The sequence below is a fragment of the Pezoporus wallicus genome, unplaced genomic scaffold, assembly GCF_028554395.1.
Source record: "Pezoporus wallicus isolate ANWC-B61680 ecotype Strahan unplaced genomic scaffold, APGP_CSIRO_Pwel_v1 contig_3876, whole genome shotgun sequence".
NCBI lineage: Eukaryota > Metazoa > Chordata > Aves > Psittaciformes > Psittacidae > Pezoporus > Pezoporus wallicus.
In genome coordinates, this window is record NW_026636085.1 from 1,271,663 (window position 1) to 1,293,474 (window position 21,812).

A 21,812-nucleotide genomic window follows, 5' to 3' on the forward strand; every position below is an offset into this window, starting at 1 on the left:
ATGGGCTTTGGGAAGAAGCTGCCCTTTAGGGAGAAGGACTTCCTTTGAAGAGGACATCTGTTGGGGTTCAGGGTGTCTTCCAGTGAGGAGGATACCTTTTGTGGAGGAGGATGATCTCTGGGAATGACATTCTCTGGGGAGGACACCCTTTAGGGAGGAAGACATAATGATCAGAGGGCTGGTGCATCCCTCCTATGAAGACAGGCTGAGAGAGCTGGGCTTGTTCAGCCTGGAGAAGGGTCTGGGGAGACCTTAGAGCAGCTCCAGTGCCTAAAAAGGCTACAAGAAATCTGGAGAGGGGCTTTTTCAAGGGCAGGTAGTGACAGGACAAGTGGGGATGGCTTTAAACTGAAAGAATGTCTATTCTAAACTGAAGATTTAGATTAAAGTTCTTCCCTGTGAGGGTGCTGAGGCGCTGGCACAGGGTGCCCACAGACGCTGTGGCTGCCCCATCCCTGGCAGTGTTCAAGGCCAGGTTGGACACAGGGGCTTGGAGCAAGCTGCTCTAGTGGAAGGTGTCCCTGCCAGTGGCAGCGGGGTGGAACTGGATGAGCTTTAAGGTCCCTTCCAACCCAAATCATTCGGTGATATCCTTGCGAGGTGGGTGAGGGCCCATCACCTTGCCATGGCCCTCAGAGGACACACCACCCTCCACTGCCGCAGCCGGGACACAAGGACACTCACACCCCTCGGCCTTCCCTCCATCCCCCTCAACCTTCCGCCCAACCCAGGCCCTCCGCAGTGGCAGCGTGGAGGCCCGGCCCGGCCCCGCCCCGTCGCCTCCCCGCCCCTGGGCCCGGGCCCGCCCCAGGACGGCAGGACCGGGCTTGGCGGCGTGGCCGCGGCGGCTGGGCCCGTTTCGGCGGCGGAGGGCGGTGGGAGTAGCGCCATGGTGGGGCGGGCGCTATGGGCCTCGGGGCTGGTGCTGCTGGCGGTGCTGCCCGCGGCGCTGCGGGCCGACACGCCGGCCAACTGCTCCTTCGCCGACCTGCTGGGCGCCTGGGAGCTGCGTGTGTGGCGGGGCGGCGGCCGCCACGGCAACTGCTCGCAGGCGGGTGAGACCGCGGCGGCCGTGCCCCGTTCCCCTTCCGCATGGCCCGCGGGGTGCCGGGGTTGGCACGGCCTCAGGGGGTGGTGGGGGGTGTGTGCCCCAATGCGGGGGTGCGGCCTTAGAACCGAAACGGGCAGCGGAGAAGCGGGTTCGTGTCTCGGCCGTAGCGGCCCCGCGCACCCCGCGGTAGTGCTGGTGTCCGTGGAGGGGTCCCCGGCTCTGGGTGACCGCAGCGGGCAGCGCTGTTACTTTCCCGCTTCAGTTTTGGGGGTTTTGTTTGGTTTGAGGCCTCTTCATGAGCACCTCACGTTCACTTCTTCCTCGCAGCCCACAGGCACCCGCAGCCCTTCCTGGAAGCGGCTGTTCCAGGGGCAGTGAGGTTGTTCATGACATCTGGCCAGGGCCGGCTGTGAGAGCTTGTGGGAGCTTGGAAATAGAAATACCACTTCTTTTGAGGGGATAATAGCGGTGGGGAATTGCTACTTAATCTTTGTGTGTCGGTGTTACTTAAAAAATAATAGATACTTTTTATTTGGGAGGACAAAACTCATGAGGAATGGCTGAGGGACCTGGGGGCTTTAGTCTGGAGAAGAGAAGGCTCAGGGGAGACCTGATCGCTTTCTGTAACTACCTGACAGGAGGTTGTAGTGAGGTGGGGTCGGTCTCTGCTCCCAAGTAATGAGGGGTAGGCCAAGAGGAAACGGCCTCAAGCTGAAGCCAGGGGAGGTTTAGGGTGGGTATTAGGGAAGATTTCTTCACAGGGTGCTCAGGCGTTGGAACAGGCTACTCGGAGCAGTGGTGGAGTCACTGTCCCTAGAAGTGTTCAAAAACCGCTTAGATGTGGCCCTCAGTGCCATGGGTTAGTGGTGGCCTAGGCAGTGCTGGGGTAATGGTTGGACTTGATCATCCTAAAGTTGCCTTTTCCAACCTGGTTGATTTTATGATTTTTCTGCATCATCTGCTCTTTGATCAGATGGGGCAGGTTCAGTGAGAGCAGTGGAGGTCACTGGTGTGAAAGAGAATGGGGTGGTTGATACTTCATCCCAGATGTTTAGGAGGAGACGCAGTGTATGAGTGACACAGAGTATGAGTCGTGTGTAGCTGTATAGCAAGTTATGTTTGAATAAGCTGATGTTTCCCAGTAACAGTTGTTCAGTGCTGATAATTAAATGTACAAATACTGTCTAGCAGTGGCAAAAATGAGTATATATACCCATTGGCAGATACATGAAGTCCCTGAAGTGTGTTTTCCTGATGTCTTTTTTGCAGAAGACTGTTCTACAAGTGTGTTTTAACATCTGTCTTGGAATAAAGTAAATGCTGCGATGTAGTGATTTTTAATTTTTGTCTCTTCCATGCAGTAATCATGCAGTAATGCTTGTATTTCTTGCAGGGCCTGTGGAAAGAAAGGTGCTTGTGAACTTTCAGAAGTTAGATGTGGCTCAGGATAGTCTGGGCAACTATGGTTTCTTCACTCTGATTTACAATCAAGGCTTTGAAATGGTGTTAAATGACTACAAGTGGTTTGCATTTTTTAAGGTGAGTTAACCTGTAGTGTTCTGCATCACTGACTGTTGCTAAAATGGTCTGTAGTTAGGCTTCGCCTTAGTCCCTGAGTGCCACCATGGGGCAGTTGGGATGCTTGGTTGTCTTTGGCTCTAAGGTTTGCCTGGATTACCAGATAAAGGACTTTCATCAGTGGCAGTGTAGGGAGCAGAGGGAGGGGAGAGGTATTGTCTGAAAACTGTTACAGATGCTGATGCGTTCCCTTCTGGGCATGCTTAAAGCAATTGAAGGCCTTCATGAAACTAACTCTCTTGGTAGCCTGGACTTGTTTTTTTTTTTAAATCAGTTTTCTTCCTGACACTGCAGAGCCAAGTGAAATAGCAAACATCACTGCTTTTCTCCTTCCTTAAAGGTGTTCTCAGATGCATGGAAACTTTAGAAAGGCCATCTGCTCTCCTTGCTGGAGGATTTCTAATATCTTTAAATTTTATTCCAGAATGCTACTTTAATATCTAAGGAACCCTTCTGCTGCCTTTCTGCTCCTTGTTCTTTTGAAGCAATGCTGTTATCTCCAGTCCCTGTTAATGACTTCAGGTCAAGCTGAAAACAGTGCTGACAGGCAAGTGATAGGCAGGGGAAAACCCACTTGCTGAGGAGTGCTCTGGTGCTGCTGTGATGGGTGGCTTGAAGCAATCTCTGCAGGATGACTTTGCTACCTGAGAGACAGACATTTTGTGGAGCAAGACTGCTCAGTTGGTGAGTGCAGTCCTAGGCAGAAGCAGTGAACATGTTGTTTCAGGACGTACTATCTTGTGTCTGGCTTCAGATGAGCTGCTACTAATCACCCAGGCCTTGCCCAAGCATGAAATCCCTGAACATTGGCTAGTAGTAAGTAGGGTAAAGAAATGACTTTTGCTTTAAATTGTCTTCCTGGGAGCCACTGTAAATGGTTTATTTCACAGCAGGTATTTTCAAGTCAGTGTTTTCAGATGTTAACAAAAGTGAGTGATCACTCTTCCAGAACTGTAATCCTTACTGAATAAAAATGATGTATGAGGCTCCAGTTTAATTGCAACTTAGTTCATACTGATTTGAGCTCACTTAAGTTAAGGGAAAGGACTGTGTAGGTTGTTTTACAGGACTAATGGTGGAATTGTTTACATGCTGTTTGTTCTGGGTCAATCCCAGTAGGCAACTAAGTGCCACGCAGCCACTCACTTATTCCCTTCACAGTGGGATGGGGAAGTGTAGAAGTATGAAAACTTCAGGGTTGAGATAAAAGTACTTTAATAGGTAAAGCAAAAGCTGCACATGCAGGCAAAGCAAAATAAGGAATTCATTCACTACTTACCACCAGCAGGCAGATGTTCAGTCATCTCCAGGAAATCAGGGCTTCATTATGCATAGCTCTTACTTAGGAAGACAGATGTCATAATTTTGACTGTCCCCACTTTCTCCTTCCCTCAGCTTTTATTGCTGAGCTTACATCATATGATGTGGAATATCCCTGTGGTCAGCTGGGACCCCTCCCAGCTCCTTCTGCTCTCCCAGCCCACTTGCTGGTGGGGTGGTATGAGGAGCAGAAAAAGCCTTGACTCTCTGTAAGCTCTGCTCAGCAATAGCTAAAACATCCCTGTGTCATCAGTACTGTTTTAAGAATAAACCCAAATGTGGCATTATACGATCTGCTATAAACAGAATTACCTATCTGACAAAACTACAGCATTCACAACTAAAACTTGTTAAAATACGAAGCTTTGGTGTAAAATCCTGTGTCTTATACTTGAGCAAGAGCAAAATGTGATGGAGAAATACCCAATAGACATTTTCTCATCTGTATAAGGTAGTGATGCTAAATTGCTGTCATGTGCACCTCATAAATTTGGCAGGTGATACAGCAAAAGCTACAGCATTGAAGGGTACTCCAGACGGAATTACTCTGAAGCTTCCCAGGCAGGGACACCTCTGAGAGCTTCCCTGCAGTGGGAGGGCCTGCATCAGAAGTGGTAGGAATTCCTGGCTCCCTGAGGACAGTGGTGCATGAGCTCAGGCTTGAGGTGTCTTCTCTGGCAGGTGGAATTCAGCAATCATTGCTGGCCTTTGTGCACTCATCTGAGGAGAATGTAGTTGAGCTAGCGGACTAGGAATCCTTAGATTGGTATTTTGCACTGAATCCAGATTTGCCATGGTAAGCACTTGAGATAAGTGTTGATTGTCAAACTAATTCTTAAATGTGAAGAATTTAATCAGAAACAGTAAGTGGCCTGCTCTGGAGTGTAAATGGATCTGTAGGGCACCAACTTTAAGACAGTTGAGAGTCACTGAAGGCTTTGCTCCTGCTATCAGTACCATGTGAAATACATTCCTGGAAGATGAGCACTATGTCAAGTGACTAATAATCGCTGATCTGGTATATTAGTCTGTGTTTATGAAAATGTATATGCATTGATTTGCAAGAGTACTCTTAAATAATATTCTATAAAGTTTTGGTTATAATTTAGGCTGGAAGGAACTTCTGGATATCATCTGATCCAACTTGCTGCTCAAAACAATAAATGTGTATCCACCTGAGAAGCAGCAATGCCCAATTAATTGCATTTCATGGTCATGACTGTGTCTTAGCTTTTGTAGACAAATCAATGAGTAGTTTTGCAGTCACTTTTGGTATTGAGAAATAGCGAACTTGTTTGGCTCGTTGGTCACTAGTAGGGAATCCATTAGCAAGACACGCTTAAATTAAAGCTGCCTTTCCTTAGATATCATAGAGAGGATTAGAGCCCCATTCAGTTAGCCTCTCTATAATTTTGCTGCGATAAAGGAAACAACAAAATACCAAGATGCAAGTATAATATCCAAGAAGCATGAGGAAATACCACAGCATTTAATAAATGTATCTTCTGCTGCTGACAGCAAGTGGACCGGTTGACTTTGTTAGGCAAGAACTTGCCTTACCGATATTCGGCAAAACTTATTTCACAATTGCTAGTGGGGACCTGGGGCAAAAAAATGGTTCCTAGTGAACTGCTTGACCCTATGACATATTTAGATGTATATCTGTTTACTTTCAATCCAGTAAATATTGCATTACATATGAAATAGAAATACAAAAGATCTAGCTAAAAATGCATTTTCTTATACCAGATGGAGTTAGTGCTCTCTTAGGACCTATCCCATCATGTTTTACTGTAAATTTTGTAGGGGACAAGTAACATATTCAGAACAATACATGCTTCAGAAGTTTTTGGAGAGTGTTTGCCTGTTGTTTAAAATGCTCCTACCATTTTACCTGAAAGAAAATAAGCGCAGCAGACTTCATTTGCTTATTGGTGGTCATAATTAAGAAGCCCTTGGAGTAAAATAGGGTAGGTATTGCTTAGCACTGGTTGTAATCAAGAAGTCCTTGGAATAGAATAGAATACTAATTGGCAGGGGCCTTCCTCTCTTGAAATGCAGCAAGAGGAAAGCATAAAAGCAATTTTAGACTATTTCTTAGCCTTGATGGCTGTTCAGAATGTAGAAAGTCATTAGACAAAGTCTTTTTGGAATTCATGGAAAGGAAGAATTATCTTTGCTGGCAGTCTCTTGCTTTACAGCAAGAAGGTGTAGAACTGGTATGTTTAATAGGGAGTAATTTGTTATTGTTTTACTATTTGGTAAAACAACTTAGTTTCACTCTAAAATAACCTTACAATGTGAACACTGTTCTGGAGTTACTGCTTGATTGTGGAGTAACATTTTGGTTCATGGAGCAGTTTGTGATGGTGGTGCAGCCATAATACAGAAAGCCATGTACCTCATCTTCCATGGCTGTGGGTTTGGGCTTGTCAGGAAAGTATGAATTGCTTAAAGACCACTCTTAAATTTTAAGGGTGACAGGGCAGATAAAGCATCCTGATTTACCTGCGGTGGTGCTTTAACTCCTTCCTCATATTCTGCCGTTCAACAGAGAGGATGGAGTTGCTAGGCAAAATGAACAGCAGTATTCAAGCAAATACAGTACATCATGTGTTCCAAGCACAGAAGTGCAACTCATGCTAATTGAACCTCCCGTGTATTTTTGCTTAATATTAAAGAATGAAGCTATTGATTACTAACAAGAATGGCTTGGCTAAATGGTGGCTTTATTAGAGCTGTGTTGGCTATAAGCACAGAGATGGTGATGCATATTTTGGTGGGTTTTTAATAGCCCTTTGTTCCTCTGGCTTATTAAACAGACACCTACTAAAATTTCTTTAGGGCCGCACTGCCTTTACAAGTTATTGTTTCATTTGGGAATGGTGGGGAAATGACTTTCCACACCAAGGGAGTGAATTGGGTGAGCTTATCGATGTATGTTTTCCTCAGTTTGCTATAATAGCTTAAGTAAAGATGCTGTAACTGTTTTAACTGTTGCGCTTGTCCCTCGAGGCTTGCCAAGTTAAATGTGGCATCCTACTGTGTTCTTGCTTTGTGCTTCTCACAAGTTGTAGTTACTCTGCCTGGTGTTTGTTTGCGGCACAAGATAACTTGTTTGTTTTATGGGAATGCTCTTGTTTCTTATTTAATGTGTGCTGAAACATCCCTATACTGAACTTGATATGAAGTTAGTGTACTGACTCTTGGCAGAATCTTGAGCATGTGCTTCTTCTGGATGATAGAAGGATTCTCTAGGGCTGTGCAAGATATCAAGCTTTAAAGATTGGTGGGGGGTGGGATGGTGGTGGTGGTGTCCCCCCAAGGGATGTAAAAGAAATAGCAACAGCAAAGCTAGAGCCAGGCTGAAAGGAAAGTTTAGGCTAACTTGTTTCAATTACTTGGTATCTTTCTGGTATTTAATGTTAAGACTACCACTTTTAAGGGAGACAGTCTTGTAAGACTCTCACTGTTTGTCCATCAATCTAAGTGGTAGTATTTCTGACTTTTGAGAAGTCCAAGGGAGATGGTCTTGTAAGATTCTCATTGTCCATTAATCTAAGTGGTAGTATTTCTAACTTTTGAGAAGTCCTCCTGTAAAGAAAAGAAGTCTGTCATAAAATATTAGCATTACTTCAGCAAAAAGAAAGAGATTATAGAATATTCTACTCCCCAAGTTACTAATCTTTTCCAGAGTGACTTGGTGACATCTTTGTCACCTTTTTTCCTCTCTTCCCCAACTTGCCAAATTTGGTTAAAAACAAGGACTGTTGTTCTGACATAACCAGTATCTTAGTTGAATTTGGTTAAGTGGCCATATGCAGCTGCTGCATCCCTGAAGTGTAGATCTGAAAGCCTAAATGTCTGAACTGCAGAATGTTCCCTAGAGGAAAGAAAGTGTATTTGTAGTTGGTATTTGTCTGCATTTTATGTTGGGTAGCAAGATGCAGTTGTTTGTTCTGGTAATACCATCATCTGTATTTTGTGCAGTAGGGCATCTGCAAGTCTGCAGTTCTGTCCTAATTAAGAATGTCCATCCCATATGAAAATGCACAGGCACATTTGTAAATTTGATGGCAGATGAGCTGTCTTTCCACCAGGCTTAATGTATGGGTTAGTCCTGCCTCCTGGAACTCAAGTTGGATTATTGCCTGAACATGGCTTAAATTGAGAACAACAGATGTAAAAGAGGATGGCAGCCTATGTTGTGTAGTACTGCCGAATCCCTGTTAAAATGTTGTGTCCAATAAAGTCTTCATACTTGCTTTTATACTTGCTTTCCTCTCAGGGTTCTGTAAAATTTTAAAGACAGCATTAAACAATTAATTTTTTTTACCAGGACTAGAATTGAACATGTAATTTGATTGTGTCATGATGACTAACACAGGAAAAACTTGACTAAAAAGCTTACTTAAGGTATCTAAAAGCAAGCCTTGAAATTTAGGTACATGAAGGCTTTTAAGGTTAATACTGTTGTTGCTTGGCTAAATTCTGGTATTAGGTGAAGTCACATGAGTTGTCAGACTTGAAGAATATGCATTTGAAATAGCATTAAAGCTTACTGTTTTCAAACCTCAGAATTTGAACTGTGAATACAGTTTGGGTGCCTTTCTACAGGAGCTGTTCCAGATTGGTCAGATCACTGGATGGAGTTTACTTAATGCTGCAGATGAGATCATTGGCTGATGAAATTATCGCATGGGACATGGCTGCAGTGGTCTTTTATTAAGTTAAAAATTAAACCCATCTTCTTAAGTCAGCAGAGGAAATGCCTGCAGCAGTTGTCCATCAGCTGGACCAGGGAGGAGGGAGAAGCAAATTGCGACCTTATGGGCGTATTTTCATTTCCTAGTGGAAAATGGCTTTTGGAGTTCAAATTCCCTTTATCCAGTTGGTAGGCTATGGTCTTAAAGTCTCACATGTCCCCTTTTTAAAGCCGGTTCAGTAGCAGTTTACAGTCTGCCAGCCTACAAAAAGGTAGGCTGTTTAATTTTGTGTTTCTACACAGACTATCTCTTTATCTCGTTTATCTTGAAGCGTTGCCACTGACTGCCCCCTCACCTCCTTCCTAATTTTGCTGATATATTTGAACTGAAAGAACAGTGTAAGGAACTTGCTAAATTCACTTTTTTGAAAGTTGCCCAAATGGTGTGGATACTGTTCAGGTTATAGAATCATAGAATAGTAAGGGTTGGAAAGGACCTTAAGATCATCTAGTTCCAACGCCCCTGTCCTGGGGAGACACACTTCCCACTAAACTGTGTCACCCAAGGCTTTGTCCAGCCTGGCCTTGAACACGCGAGGGGTGGAGCATTCACAACTTCCATTCCAGTGCCTCACCACCCTTAAAGAATTTCCTCCTTATATCCAATCTAAACTTCCCCTGTTTAAGTTTTAACCCGTTACTCCTTGTCCTGTCACTACAGTCCCTAATGAATAGTCCCTCCCCAGCATCCCTATAGCCCCCCTTCACATACTGGAAGGCTGCTATGAGGTCTCCACGCAGCCTTCTCTTCTCCAGGCTGGACAGCCCCAACTTCCTCAGCCTGTCTTCATACAGGAGGTGCTCCAGTCCCCTGATCATCCTCGTGGCCCTTCTCTGGACTTGTTCCAACAGTTCCATGTCCTTTTTATGTTGAGGACACCAGAACTGCACACAATACTCAAGTGAGGTCTCACGAGAGCAGAGCAGAGGGGCAGGATCACCTCCTTTGACCTGCTGGTCACCCTCCTTTTGTTGCAGCCCAGGATATGGTTGGCTTTCTGGGCTGTGAGCGCACATTGCTGGCTCATGTTCATTTTCTCATCAACCAACACCTCAAGTCCTTCTCTGCAGGGCTGCTCTGAATCTCTTCTCTATCTGTCTGTATCTTAAAAAAAAAAACAAAAGGCAGTAAATTTAAACTCTAGAAAAAGAAAGAAAGATCTCTTGGAGGAAAAAAAAAAATGCAAGTTGTTATAAATTGCTATCTAGCAGATAATTCCTTGTCTTTTTTCCATGATGATAAGTCACAAATCTGTCTTCTACATTTGGGTTCAGTTACTTTCTAGGCAAAACAGCACAGTTATTCAGTTAATATTGATACTAATGTGTGCTTATTGCAAAAAGTGCAAGTCAGAACCTGTTTGATAAAGATCAGTTTCTTTCATCTGCTCAACCTCTTTAGAGGTATTTGGCCACTTGCTCTGAAACACAGGCAAGACGCAGCTCAGTGACTGGTCATTACTGCTGTAATTCCAGCAAATTCATCTACTGGACACAAACATAACCTCTTCTCGTTGCAGTACAAAAAGGAAGGACAGAATGTAACCAGCTACTGCAATGAGACTCTGCCAGGATGGGTACATGATGTACTTGGCCACAACTGGGCTTGTTTCACTGGACAGAAGATTTCTTCATCTCCCTCAGATGTTCACATAAACGAGCTACCTCTCCAGAAACCCAGGAGAAGGTAAGCAAGAGATAAGTGACCTTTGGAATAAAATGCTTGGTAACTGTGTGTGCTTCAGGTTTCAGCTAAAACCATATGGACCGATTCTGTTACTGAGGGCAAAGTTAATGCCAGTGATAGTGCTGGGAATAAACCTGAATGCACAAAAATAGAGGAGGGTATGCCCATCACATCACTCAGTTTTACCTTCAGTCTGTGGCAAAGCCCAATTAAAAATCTGGTATGTCTTAAGATGATGATTGTACCATTCTAGTTAGTCTGTCTGAAATATCCTTGATCAAACAATTGCATGTTTTACCAGTACGTACTCTTCCAGTTTTAAAGAGTTCTCCATATTCAGTTTAGAGAACACAATTACCTTTCAATCCCAGTCTTTTCTTACTGTTTTGTTTGTTTTTGTTTGCAGACTTTCAAGCAGACCTTTTGTGCACAACTTTGACTTTGTAAATGCTATTAATGCTCAGCAGAAGTCCTGGAGAGCAGCAAGATACAAGGAGTATGAACACTTTTCCCTGGAAGACCTAACTAGAAGAGCTGGAGGTGTCTATTCCAGAGCTCCAAGGTACTAAGGTCTTTTGTTTTGCCATAAACCCTGCTGCTGCAGAGAATCTGCTTAAGTTTATCCTGGCTTTTCCTAGCTGTGTTTTGGCTTGTATTTCAGCTGTTTAGTCAAGTTTCAAGACTTTTCAGCTCATTTTCATGGAGTGCCAGCATGTCTTCATTTGAATGATTATTCTGAGCACCTGTTTCTCAAGCAGTTGAGATTTCTCAAGCAGTTGAGACAAACAGGGTCATCTACCCTTTAATCTTGCCCAGTAATCCACTGCTGAATTCATATGTACATGGAAGAAGTGAAGACAGTCTCAAGTTGTCATCTCACTCTCCTGTCTACCTATCAGCTGCTTGCCATAGTCAGGAGTTTCTGGTTGACTGTCTTCCTGATTCTGCTAGTTCATAACTGCAGTTAAAAAGCAGTGAACAGCATTCTGCTATTAAACATGGCTACTCAAGATTTTCTGAAGGTATTCCCTTGGTTACTTTGATCATTTGCTATGTCTGCTACCAAGGTCTTCTAACAGGAGTAGACTGTCTCATGAAGAACCATGAAGTAGCCCTGAGAGTGCCTTCAGGGTCTTGCAGATCACATGGCAGAGGGTGGTGATGGGGATAGATGCATGATCCTGTACACTAATTTGAGAAATTGAGTTCTTTGATGTGAAGATCTCTTCTTTACAGCTGTTTTACCTTCTTTGTACTGTTGCTTCTTCCACCTTCTTTGTACTGTTGCTTCATGATACTGCTGTGGGTAGGAATGCTACTTTGTCCAAACTGGCAATTTTTTGTGGAAGGTCCTAGTATACAGTAAAACTTCTGATTTGCTTGGGAGTATTATGCAGATTATCATGGCTTCATCATAAACTCAGGATTAACCTTGTAGTTGGTCTTAAATACAGTAATCTGTTCAGAAGATCTTTTGAACCATGCAGTGCCACGACAGCATTTTGTTGGCCCTCTCATGCTTTCAGAACGGACTCCAGTGTCTGATGTTTGTGAATGGCATGATTTATGGGACAAGCATCAGGTTATGTGAAAGCTCTTGGTTTCCTGATATATCATAGAATTATAAAATAGTTTGGGTTGGAAAGGACCTTAAGATCACCTAGTTCCAACCCATTTGCTATGGGCAGGAACACCTTCCACTAGATCAGGTTGCTCAAGGCTCTGTCCAACCTGGCACTGAATACTGCCAGGGATGGGGCATTTGCGACCTCCTTGGGCAGCCTGTTCCAGCGCCTCACCACTCTCACAGTAAAGAACTTCTTCCTTATATCCAACCTGAATCTACCCTGTTTAAGTTTGAACCCATTACCCCTTGTCCTATCACTACAGTCCCTGATGGACAGTCCCTCTTTGGCATCCGGTATATAAGCTTCACTTGGCTGCAAGTAGTAGGTGAGGATGAGTAACATTAGTACTTCAATAGTCACAGTAAAAACTTGCTCCAGGGAAGTCTCCAGGGTAAGTGGGACTGCAGTTATTGAAGTGTTGATGTGTCTGTGTCTGCAATTAAACAGTCTGTGGCTGCTGTCAGTGCATGCTGCCAAGGCACAGTACCTTCTGAAGTCAGATAACTTGTGATGGCAGAGGTATAAAATAGCTGTTGCAGAGCTGTCTTGTTATAGTTGTTGAAAGTCACCTCAGCACTTCAGATTGCTTCAGAAGCATTTGACCTCAGTGGCTTGTGGATAGTCATAATGTAGTTCCCTCAGGGAAGGATTTGAGTAGGTCTTGCATCCTGCTGAAACTAATCTCTTGAGATTGACACCCACTCAGATGAAGTCTGTTTCAAATTGCACTTCACTAAGCGTGAAGTGCAACTAGTAGCAGCCAGAAGATGACAACTGAGCGTTATTCGACTGATTCTTTGACCAGAGTGTGATAGAAGCATTTTCTTTTCTTTAGACCAAAGCCTGCACCTCTAACACCCGAGTTACTCAAAAAAGTTTCAAGCTTGCCAGAATCCTGGGACTGGAGAAATGTGAATGGTTTCAATTATGTCAGTCCTGTTCGGAATCAAGGTAAAAACAAAATACCAAAACTCTGAATGAAATGCTCTACAGATCCTTTGCTGTACTTTGTAATTTGCTGTTAACAGGCGGGTTTTGTCTAGTGTCTTGCAGTTGACAGATTACACCTTTAACTACAAATAATCTGTGGAAACTGTGTGGAATCCTGGCTGACAACACTGTGCCAAAATTGGTGGTGGTACTGGATTATCCACTCAGCAGTGTCTCTTGATGTGGAGTGAAAGGCGATTACCACAGTGCCCTGCGTAAAGACAGCTGTTTTGTCCAAGCAGTCTCAGTCATGGTTTTCTGCATGCTGACAGAACTGATGTACACTTAATTCTTTCCTTAATTACTGCTGATGGCAAATTATGATGCAGTTTTCATGAATAAGCCTGTGAAATTGTTTATACTGCTTCTAAATCTTATCACCACGGTAACTTCAAGAATTGAATGGCTACTTGCACATGCACTATGAAAAGTGTAGACACTGATAAATATAGAATATTTGTAAAAGCATATATTTGTCCCTGTGATAGTGAAGTATTTAACTTAAAGTAGACTTAAAAGGGTAGCATTCTGATGTATGTTTATAGGGATTGCTTTTACAGCACTGTGGTGTAGGATATCTGAATTAGATGATTACATACTGGAGGCCAGGAGTGGACTCAATGTGCCCCTTCCCTGCTCCACCACTGCCAAATAAACTTGCATCTGTTGGTACCTGTTTGGCTGCAACTTTGAGGGGAAGGGATGACTTAAATCACAGGTCCCTCATTTATGGCTTGGTGGTTCTGCCAAATACTGGTAGCAGAAGCATCTTAGGAAGGCCTCTGAGTTCTAACTCTAAAGCTGACACACGGCATCACTGAAAGATGGTAACAGGGAATGATACAGACCTATGCAGGTGCAAGTTCTGTACTTTCTCCTGGTGTAAGCTGAATATTCCAAGGGCACTTTTACCTTCCAGGCAGGTGAACACTCTGTCCCAAACTTGCCCTTTCTCTCTTGTATTGCTTGAAAATTTCTCTAAATGAGAAGTAGTCTGTTGCTTCCAATAATAAAGCTGCCTACACTTTTCCTGTAATCTGAGAATCCATGCTGAGTATGTTAAATGTCTGTGAAATATGCATTCTTCTCCATTCAATTAGAATTTTAGCTTTCAGGCTTTCAAGGGGGAAAAAGCCCTGCAGATGACCTTGTGCAAAATACTGCTGACATACAAATTAAGTCTTGGTTATGGTAGCTTGTATGATTTTTCTGAGGCATTGGATATCAATACGTCATTAAAATGATAGTATTAGAAGGACTTAGTTGTATATTATTAGGGTTATTAGGTGGCTAATTAGAAAATACCATAGGGGAGAAGGCTGCAAGCAGTAAGATGCAAATTTTCTGGCACATGCAGAGAGAATTGTTTGAATTTCAAGATCATGACTTCACAGGTTATCATAGAGTCAAATGCTCTTTACCTGAGAAGAAACAAATGCAGTATCTGAAGTGGACAAGAATTAAAAGGGAAATGTGCATTCTGTGTAGAATACCTTGAGACATGCTGGGCTTCATGCAACTGCAGTTGTCTTGGACTGTAATACTTAACTGCCAGCATGTTAACATCCCTGGTAGCATTTCATGTAGTCAAGAAAGTAAAAGATTGAGTTCTCAAGTTGTTTATAGAGCAGTAACTGTATCTTCAAGCCAAGATATGTCATCTTTGAAGATAGCCTGGTTGTTACTTGTTATCAACTTTACAGGTGGGAGAAGAAGGGAAGCTACAGATATTGTTAGCCTCAGAGTGCAGTTCCAATTTCTTGCTGGCTTTTCTGCAAGCTTTTTCTGCAGATCAAAGTAGGAGAAAAGCCTTGTCAGCTGATTGTTCGCTAGATGTGCTGTGGTCCTTCTTACTGCTCATAATCTAACAGCCCTTTGCGGTGGAATGAGTGGAATCTAATAGGGCTTAAGCTTTAATTGTCTCTGGAAGACAATTTGTGGGAGGTCTCAGAAAAACAACTACTCTTGCAGCTGTGCTGATGTTGCTGATAGAGTGTGGTTGTGATGCTGTAGGCCTTGCAAATAGGGCTTTGGTAGCAGGAAAGAAACGTAGCAACCACCCCAACAGACTACAGACTGAAATGATTATGTTAACTATTTTTTTACATTTTTGCACACAAGATGCAACAAAATGTTTTGCAGAGTGGCCCTTCTTGGATGCTGTGACTGTACAATGAGTGGGAGGCACCTTTCACTGCTTCGGTTTGCCCTGCTGGGCAAAGAGCATTCATTTTCAGGCTGATTTTGCCCCTTCTCTTCAAAGACATGTCTAACTGAGTGAAGGTGCAATTTGATGAAGTCTTGCTTTTGTAATAGCTCTGCTTTTATACACCTACACAGTTCAGGAGAAAGTATTTTGTTTTGTTCCTCAAGCCTCCCTCATTTTCATAGCTCTGCAATATTTTACTTTCCTACTGTCAGGAAGCAAAAGGAAATCCGGCACCTTGGTGACAATCAGTAGATAAAATAGGATCTCATCCAAGTAATTGTTGTTCCCTGTCATGCTTGTCATTCCACTACCAAAGGTTTATAGTACGTTATAGGAAGCTTCTAGGAAGTGAAGAGGCCTAAAACTAGACCCAGTACTAAGAGACTTAACTCTGACAGGAAACAGAAGGGAAATTTCTGCAAAGCCAGTGTACATATCCTTGGGAGGTAAGGGGACCTTGGATGAATCCTCTGTATCAAGGCTGCTGTTTGTACCACTTGACTTCCAGAAGTTGGTTATTTTGGGAGTAGCTACAGAAGTGGAATATTTTTTTCAACTGGAAATTGCAGTAATAGATGCATTGTTATGTAGAAATAATCTAAAAGCCTTAGCATATGTGCTCCATAAAGGCTTACAGTTTAAGGCAGTAGTTTATGAGCCTTTTCAGCCCTGCTAATGTGGTCCCCATTGGTTCGTTCTGAAGGAATATCATAGCTCTTAAATGATGTTACTGGAAAACACTGTAGAGCAGTACGTTGTCTATTGCTGCCATTCAGAGGGACCTTGACATGCCTGGGAGGTGGGCCAGTGCTAACCTCATGAAGTTCAACAAGTCCAAGCGCAAGGGTCTGTATCTGGGTCGGGGCAATCCCAAGCACAACTACAGGCTGGGCAGAGACTGAATTTGAGAGCAGCCCTGAGGAGAAGGACTTGGGGGTGTTGGTTGACAAGAAGCTCCCCATCACCCAGCAGTGTGCACCTGCAGCCCAGAAACCAGCTATGTCCTGGGCTGCATCACCAGCAGTGGGAGCAGCAGGTCAAGGGAGGGGATTCTCCCCCTCTACTTTACTCTTGTAAGACCCCACTGACAGTCCTGCATTCAGCTCTGGAGGCAGCAACACAAAAAGCGCATGGAGCTGTTGGAGCGAGTCCAGAGGAGTTCAGTGATTCTTGAATAAGCTCAGTGTTCCTTCAGAAGCTGTTACTAAAAAGACTTTTGAATTGCATGCTTAAAAGCTAAATGTGTATTTGAGGTTTGAGAGGGGGATTGGTGGTGTTTGTTTTTAGTTTTGGGGTTTTTTTCTATCAGTGTTCAACGTCCAATCACTGTCTGGTACATTTTGACGCTTTTGAGAGGACTCTAACAATAGTTGTAGCTGAATGCAGGTGACTTGACTTGTTTATGTTACTGACTGCTCTTCATGGTTTTTTTCATCCTCAGGTGCCTGTGGTAGCTGTTACGCATTTTCCTCCATGGGCATGCTGGAAGCAAGAGTACGTATCCTCACAAACAACACTCAGAAACCGATCTTTAGTCCACAGCAGGTTGTGTCTTGCAGCCAGTATTCTCAGGGTAAGTACACTGGTGTATACAAAGACAACTTTCAGTAGTGAGTGCTGCGGAAGGAGACTGAGTATTAAAAACTTCTCTGCCTTCCCCATCATCCATGATTTAGGTTTTGGTGGGTTTTTTTTCATAAATATTTTAAAATCGTTTACAATATTAAAGAAAATATATGCAGAAAATATTCCAGAGTTGTCAGCCCACCTTTACTGTAGGGATGGGATTGTACCAGGAGTAGGTGGTCTCATGCTGAGAATGTTACTGGATTATAGGTAGATCTACTTGGGAGGTGAGAAGTATCTAAGGAGTAGGATTAAAATACAGCTAAGTTGCAATTCATACGTGGGAAGAGTGGAACTAAATGTTCTCCCAAGCCATATTCAGGGGGAGGAGGAGCATATAGGGTGGAGGAGATGAGCAAAAGCAATGTCTAAAGCTTTCTAAAGGACAGTACCTGTGTTAGGACAGGTCGTTTTACTGCACATAGCTAAGTGCTCTTCCTGATGGGGAATGCCAGGAGCAGTTGTATAAGAAGGTGGTCCATACATCAGTGTTTCTGGTATAGGTCCCACTGATGTGAATTTTGTCTTGTGTGTTTCAGAAAGCTAGCTATAGCTAAAGGGAATATTAATGGAATGAAAAATGCAGTTTGTGTTTAATACTGTTTCTAAAAGTACTCCAGAAAATCCCAGTAGGAGAGTCTTCCACCTCAAATAACTGTCCAAGGGACTAAGCAGATATGTTTCTGTTTAGGTTGCGATGGTGGCTTCCCATACCTCATTGCTGGCAAGTACGTCCAAGACTTTGGTGTGGTGGAAGAGGACTGCTTCCCTTACACGGCCCAAGATTCTCCTTGCACTTTCAAGCGCAGCTGTTACCACTACTACACGTCTGAGTACCACTATGTTGGTGGTTTCTATGGAGGATGCAATGAAGCCCTGATGAAACTTGAGCTTGTTCTGCATGGGCCAATGGCTGTTGCCTTTGAGGTTTATAATGATTTCATGCTTTATAAAGAGGGGATCTACCATCACACTGGGCTTCAGGATCGCTTCAATCCTTTTGAATTGACCAATCATGCTGTCTTGCTGGTGGGCTATGGTACAGAGCCAGGAAGTGGTGAGAAGTTCTGGATTGTTAAGAACAGCTGGGGCACCTCATGGGGAGAAGATGGTTACTTCAGAATCCGCCGTGGCACTGATGAATGTGCAATTGAAAGCATTGCAGTGGCTGCAACTCCTATTGCAAAATTATAAATGCAGTGCCTTGTCCCCAGTCGTAAGAGTATACTGATTGATAGGAACTGTGGTTAAAATCTGGCTCCTTACTGGAGCAGGGGAGATTTAATGGTGTTTTCAGGACTAGAGCAGACAGTTTTCCTAGGTGAGAGGATGAACACTGTAAGCTCTGCTCTGTGCACTGACGGCTTCCTCTTAAGTCTGACAGTAGATCACCTAGAATGCAGCGACTGTTTTGGTAACAGTGGTCATAGTTCATCACTGGATATACATCTTCAGTCACCGGTTGTGTTTTCTTCCTTGGTCAGTCTTGAACTTCAGAGCTCAGAGGGAAGCATCTGCTGTGGTAATCGCTAACTACTTTGAAAGGACATTGTAGTGCCTTACTTCTCAAAAATCAGGAAATCACTGCAATTTAGAACCTGTGTTTTGGGGAGGGAATGGGCAATTACACTGATTAAAAGGAGATTTTAAAGCTTTAAGTGTCTTGCAAAAACTGCATGTCAAACCTTTATGGCAATGAAAATCAATTCTACATTTCAGGCTGTTACTGAATGTTCCAGTTCTGGATTTTATTGCTGTGCTTTCCAGTTGATCATCTCAGAGTTCAATAAAAATTACCCCACTCCTAGAGGAGCTTGTACTTGTGGAAGCAGTTGGTTCTTTCAGTGACCTGTCTTCAGTTTTGAACTTCCTGTTAAGAAGATTTTACTTTAGCAGGACCTAAAGTGGTGGGGAAGGAGGATGAGAGGGGAGAGGAACAAGCAATCATCCAGGGGAGACCAGGATTCTCACAGCAGGCACTATCAAGCAAGTTGTCCAGGAGTCTGGTAGTCCTTGCTGTAGAGGTGGGACAGTTCATTGAGTAAATTGGCTAATTCCCCACTAATCCTGTGTAAGTTTTCTCTTAACATGTTGCCTTGTTTCTTTCAAATGCACAAGGTAGAAAAATAGAGGGTGGAATTGCAACACTTGGATAAATAATTTTTTGCTAGATGAATGTCAGCTGCAGCACAGTACTTGATTAATGCAAGGCTGGTCTTTGCTGATCTTCATATGAATAAATGGTGAGTAAAGATGAGAGTCCCAGCTTCATGGGTAGATGACCTAGAATTTGATAATCTTCTAATAAAATAATATGTAAACAAAGTAGTATTTTTGTACACAAAATACAATCTTATGGTTTGGGTTTTGTTTTGAGGTTTTTTTTTAGTGCGTAGAGGAATTTACGAAACAGCAAAATGGAACTGTTGTCTGTAATCAAACTATCCCATTTAATGTAGATGGAAAAACTCCCTTTTATTTCAATAGCAGAATTTAACAAGAGCCACTTGACTCCAGTTGACTCAAATTGGGTGGCAGGTGAAGGGGCAGCTTCATGGGTTTTGGCTTCCTGTATTTTGAACCCCCTGCTGAAAGGTACCAAGCCATGTTTGGAAATTTAGAACTTGGGTTTTGGCAGAATTTGAAAGAGGACTTCTGGCATAGCTTATATTGTACACTGGATTGGTTTGGCTGAGGGAGTCTGGGGGAGAAGCAGGGCACTTGTTCCTTCCTACTTGGATTATTTGGTGTTACTGCAAAACTGAGTCCCGTGAAGACTTAACCCCTTGGTAGCAGCTGTGGAACATCACAAAGACACACAATTCTTCTACATACCTCTGCCTAAAATACACAAGCAAGCTCACGCCTCTTCTCTTGCACTCCTTCCTTTCTTCCCCTTTCTTCTATAGCCGGTTTCCCTATGGAAAACATGTTGGGGTGGGAAAGGCAATACCGCTTTCCCCTGGCAGCATGTGCGTGGTTTGTCTGCTGTGCTGCTGGGCATAATAATGGCGTGATAGTTCATGTGCTGATAAACAGCTCTCAGTATGCCACCCACTACCCTTTTCCAGGCATTGATCTGAATTACAGTAATAAAACTAAAGCTGAGAATTGCTTGCAGCAATCAAGGATGGAAGAAGTTGTCATCTGTGCTTTCATTTCGGAAGACAAGACTGCTGGCTGCAGTGCAATACCAGCAGCAGGCTTCTTGCTATGCTGACGTTACAGCTACACAGCTTGACCTAACTTTGGTAACAGCTTCTCTGTACATAAGCTGCCATGCTAACACCAGTGTAAGCTCTCATGAGGTGCAAAAGATGGTCTTTGTTGTGCAGGTGATCTGCAGGCTTGTCCTTTCTGTGGTTTCGCTACACACATAGCGTCCATTTTGAATAACCCATACATTTGGAAGTGTCAGCTCTTAATAAGCAGGTATTTTGATGAAGTTACAGCTTAGGATGGATGGGCTAGCTTCTTGGATTTCTTTAACATATGTAGCACTTGAGAATAAGGATATAAATCTAAGTATTTCTTGCTGGTTTTACTATCCTTCAGCCAATAGGAAATCAGCTCATTATCGAACTGCTGCTGACACTCGTGACACTACGAATATAAAAATACTTGTTATTTGTCATGCCTTGTGTCATGTTAGGTACATGTGGTTTGGATAAGACTGTTATTTCCTTAGAGATTCCCATGTCCGTCTATCTCACTGCTTGTGTGTGGCAGCTGCATGGGTGCTAATGGAAGAGTTCTTGGAGTGGACTGTCACCATCATTGCCCCCAGCAGCTGACATCTCATCTACTTGCTTGCCTGTGCTTGTCTGCGGTACATGAATGTCCCTGTTTTATGTATTTCAGAGTTGCACAGAACAATGTCAGTCAGCCTGATGGAGCTAGTACATGGCCAACGTGACATGCTTGGATCCTCAACTTTTATTTGGGACTGTGGGCCAAGTACAGAAAGTACATTTGGGAGCCACAGCCTGAAGACCAGCCAGATCATTTCCTTCCTGCAAGACAAAAGGGATGCAACTCAAAAGCTGGTAAACCTTAGAAGTGAGGTGGTGCTGCTGCACTTTGTGATGGTACAGGCTGTAGCACAGCTTCACCCACTGCTATCCTTCCAGCTCCTCAGAAGTTGAGGAGCAGGGCTAAGCTTGGCTCTAAGGAGTACAGGGGCGAAACTACCACCCACAAAATAGACAAGATGGGTCTCTGCAACTTCATGTTTTTTTAAGAGGCTAGAATTTGTTTATATGGCTTCTACCTATAAATGATGTGTTATCTGGAGCAGCTGAGAATGGGAAACAGGCTACTGCTTGGGAAAATAATTACAGGTTTGACAAATATGCCTTGCAGTGAACAAGCAGGGGCCCAATCTATTTAACTGATCGGGGAAGGTTAGTAGACAGTGTCGTGGCTGATAAATACTTACAGGGGAAACAGACCTGAGCATCAGCCCAGCAAACAGAGATATTAAGTTTGGTGTTTGGAAAATTAATACATACAGAGGACAAATAAGTTGTAGCTGTTTAACAGTGAGTGTAATAAATCCTTAAAACGTATCAAGGCCTGTGGTGGAGTTTCCATCACTATAATTGGGTGATTTTCCACTTCGAGCACTTCCCCTGGCTAAAGAATTGCTCAGGGAATCCTGCAACTGGTTTATGAAGGGGATGTAGCCAGATCATAATGACTTCTTGCTCTGTGATCTGAGAACTCAAAACACAAGGTGACCTTTGACTTCCAAAGCTCTCAGTCTTTCCACCATAAACTGCAAATCACAGCAGAGGCCTTTTCCCAGATTTGTTCAATCTGCTGATATTGGGACTAATTGTAGAGTTGTATTGGTCCAGGGGTCTTGGGAAGAGAGGGAAAACCACAATGTGCACTAATGGAGTTTATTAAAATAGCAAGCCTGGGACAGTAAAGCTCCATCCCTGGCAGTGTTCAAG

The 21,812-nt window shown here is 43.5% G+C and overlaps 1 protein-coding gene across 1 annotated transcript; it reads left to right on the forward strand.

Moving 5' to 3' along the window:
- The first annotated feature begins 844 nt into the window (after positions 1-844).
- CTSC (cathepsin C) lies at positions 845-18,048 on the forward strand. Its single transcript, XM_057399030.1, has 7 exons — positions 845-1,055; positions 2,445-2,590; positions 10,235-10,401; positions 10,808-10,963; positions 12,865-12,980; positions 16,670-16,801; positions 17,546-18,048. Exons 1-7 carry the CDS (start codon positions 890-892, stop codon positions 18,046-18,048), a joined length of 1,386 nt encoding a protein of 461 aa, XP_057255013.1. The 5' UTR covers positions 845-889.
- The last annotated feature ends 3,764 nt before the right edge of the window (positions 18,049-21,812 follow it).

Bases quoted from the DNA above. Each gene is read 5' to 3' on its own strand.
- CTSC (XM_057399030.1), top strand. From the start codon at position 890: ATGGTGGGGCGGGCGCTATGGGCCTCGGGGCTGGTGCTGCTGGCGGTG. The intron at 2,591-10,234 runs GTGAGTTAACCT...TTCTCGTTGCAG, and splicing joins AGTGGTTTGCATTTTTTAAG to TACAAAAAGGAAGGACAGAA. The intron at 12,981-16,669 runs GTAAAAACAAAA...TTTCATCCTCAG, and splicing joins CAGTCCTGTTCGGAATCAAG to GTGCCTGTGGTAGCTGTTAC.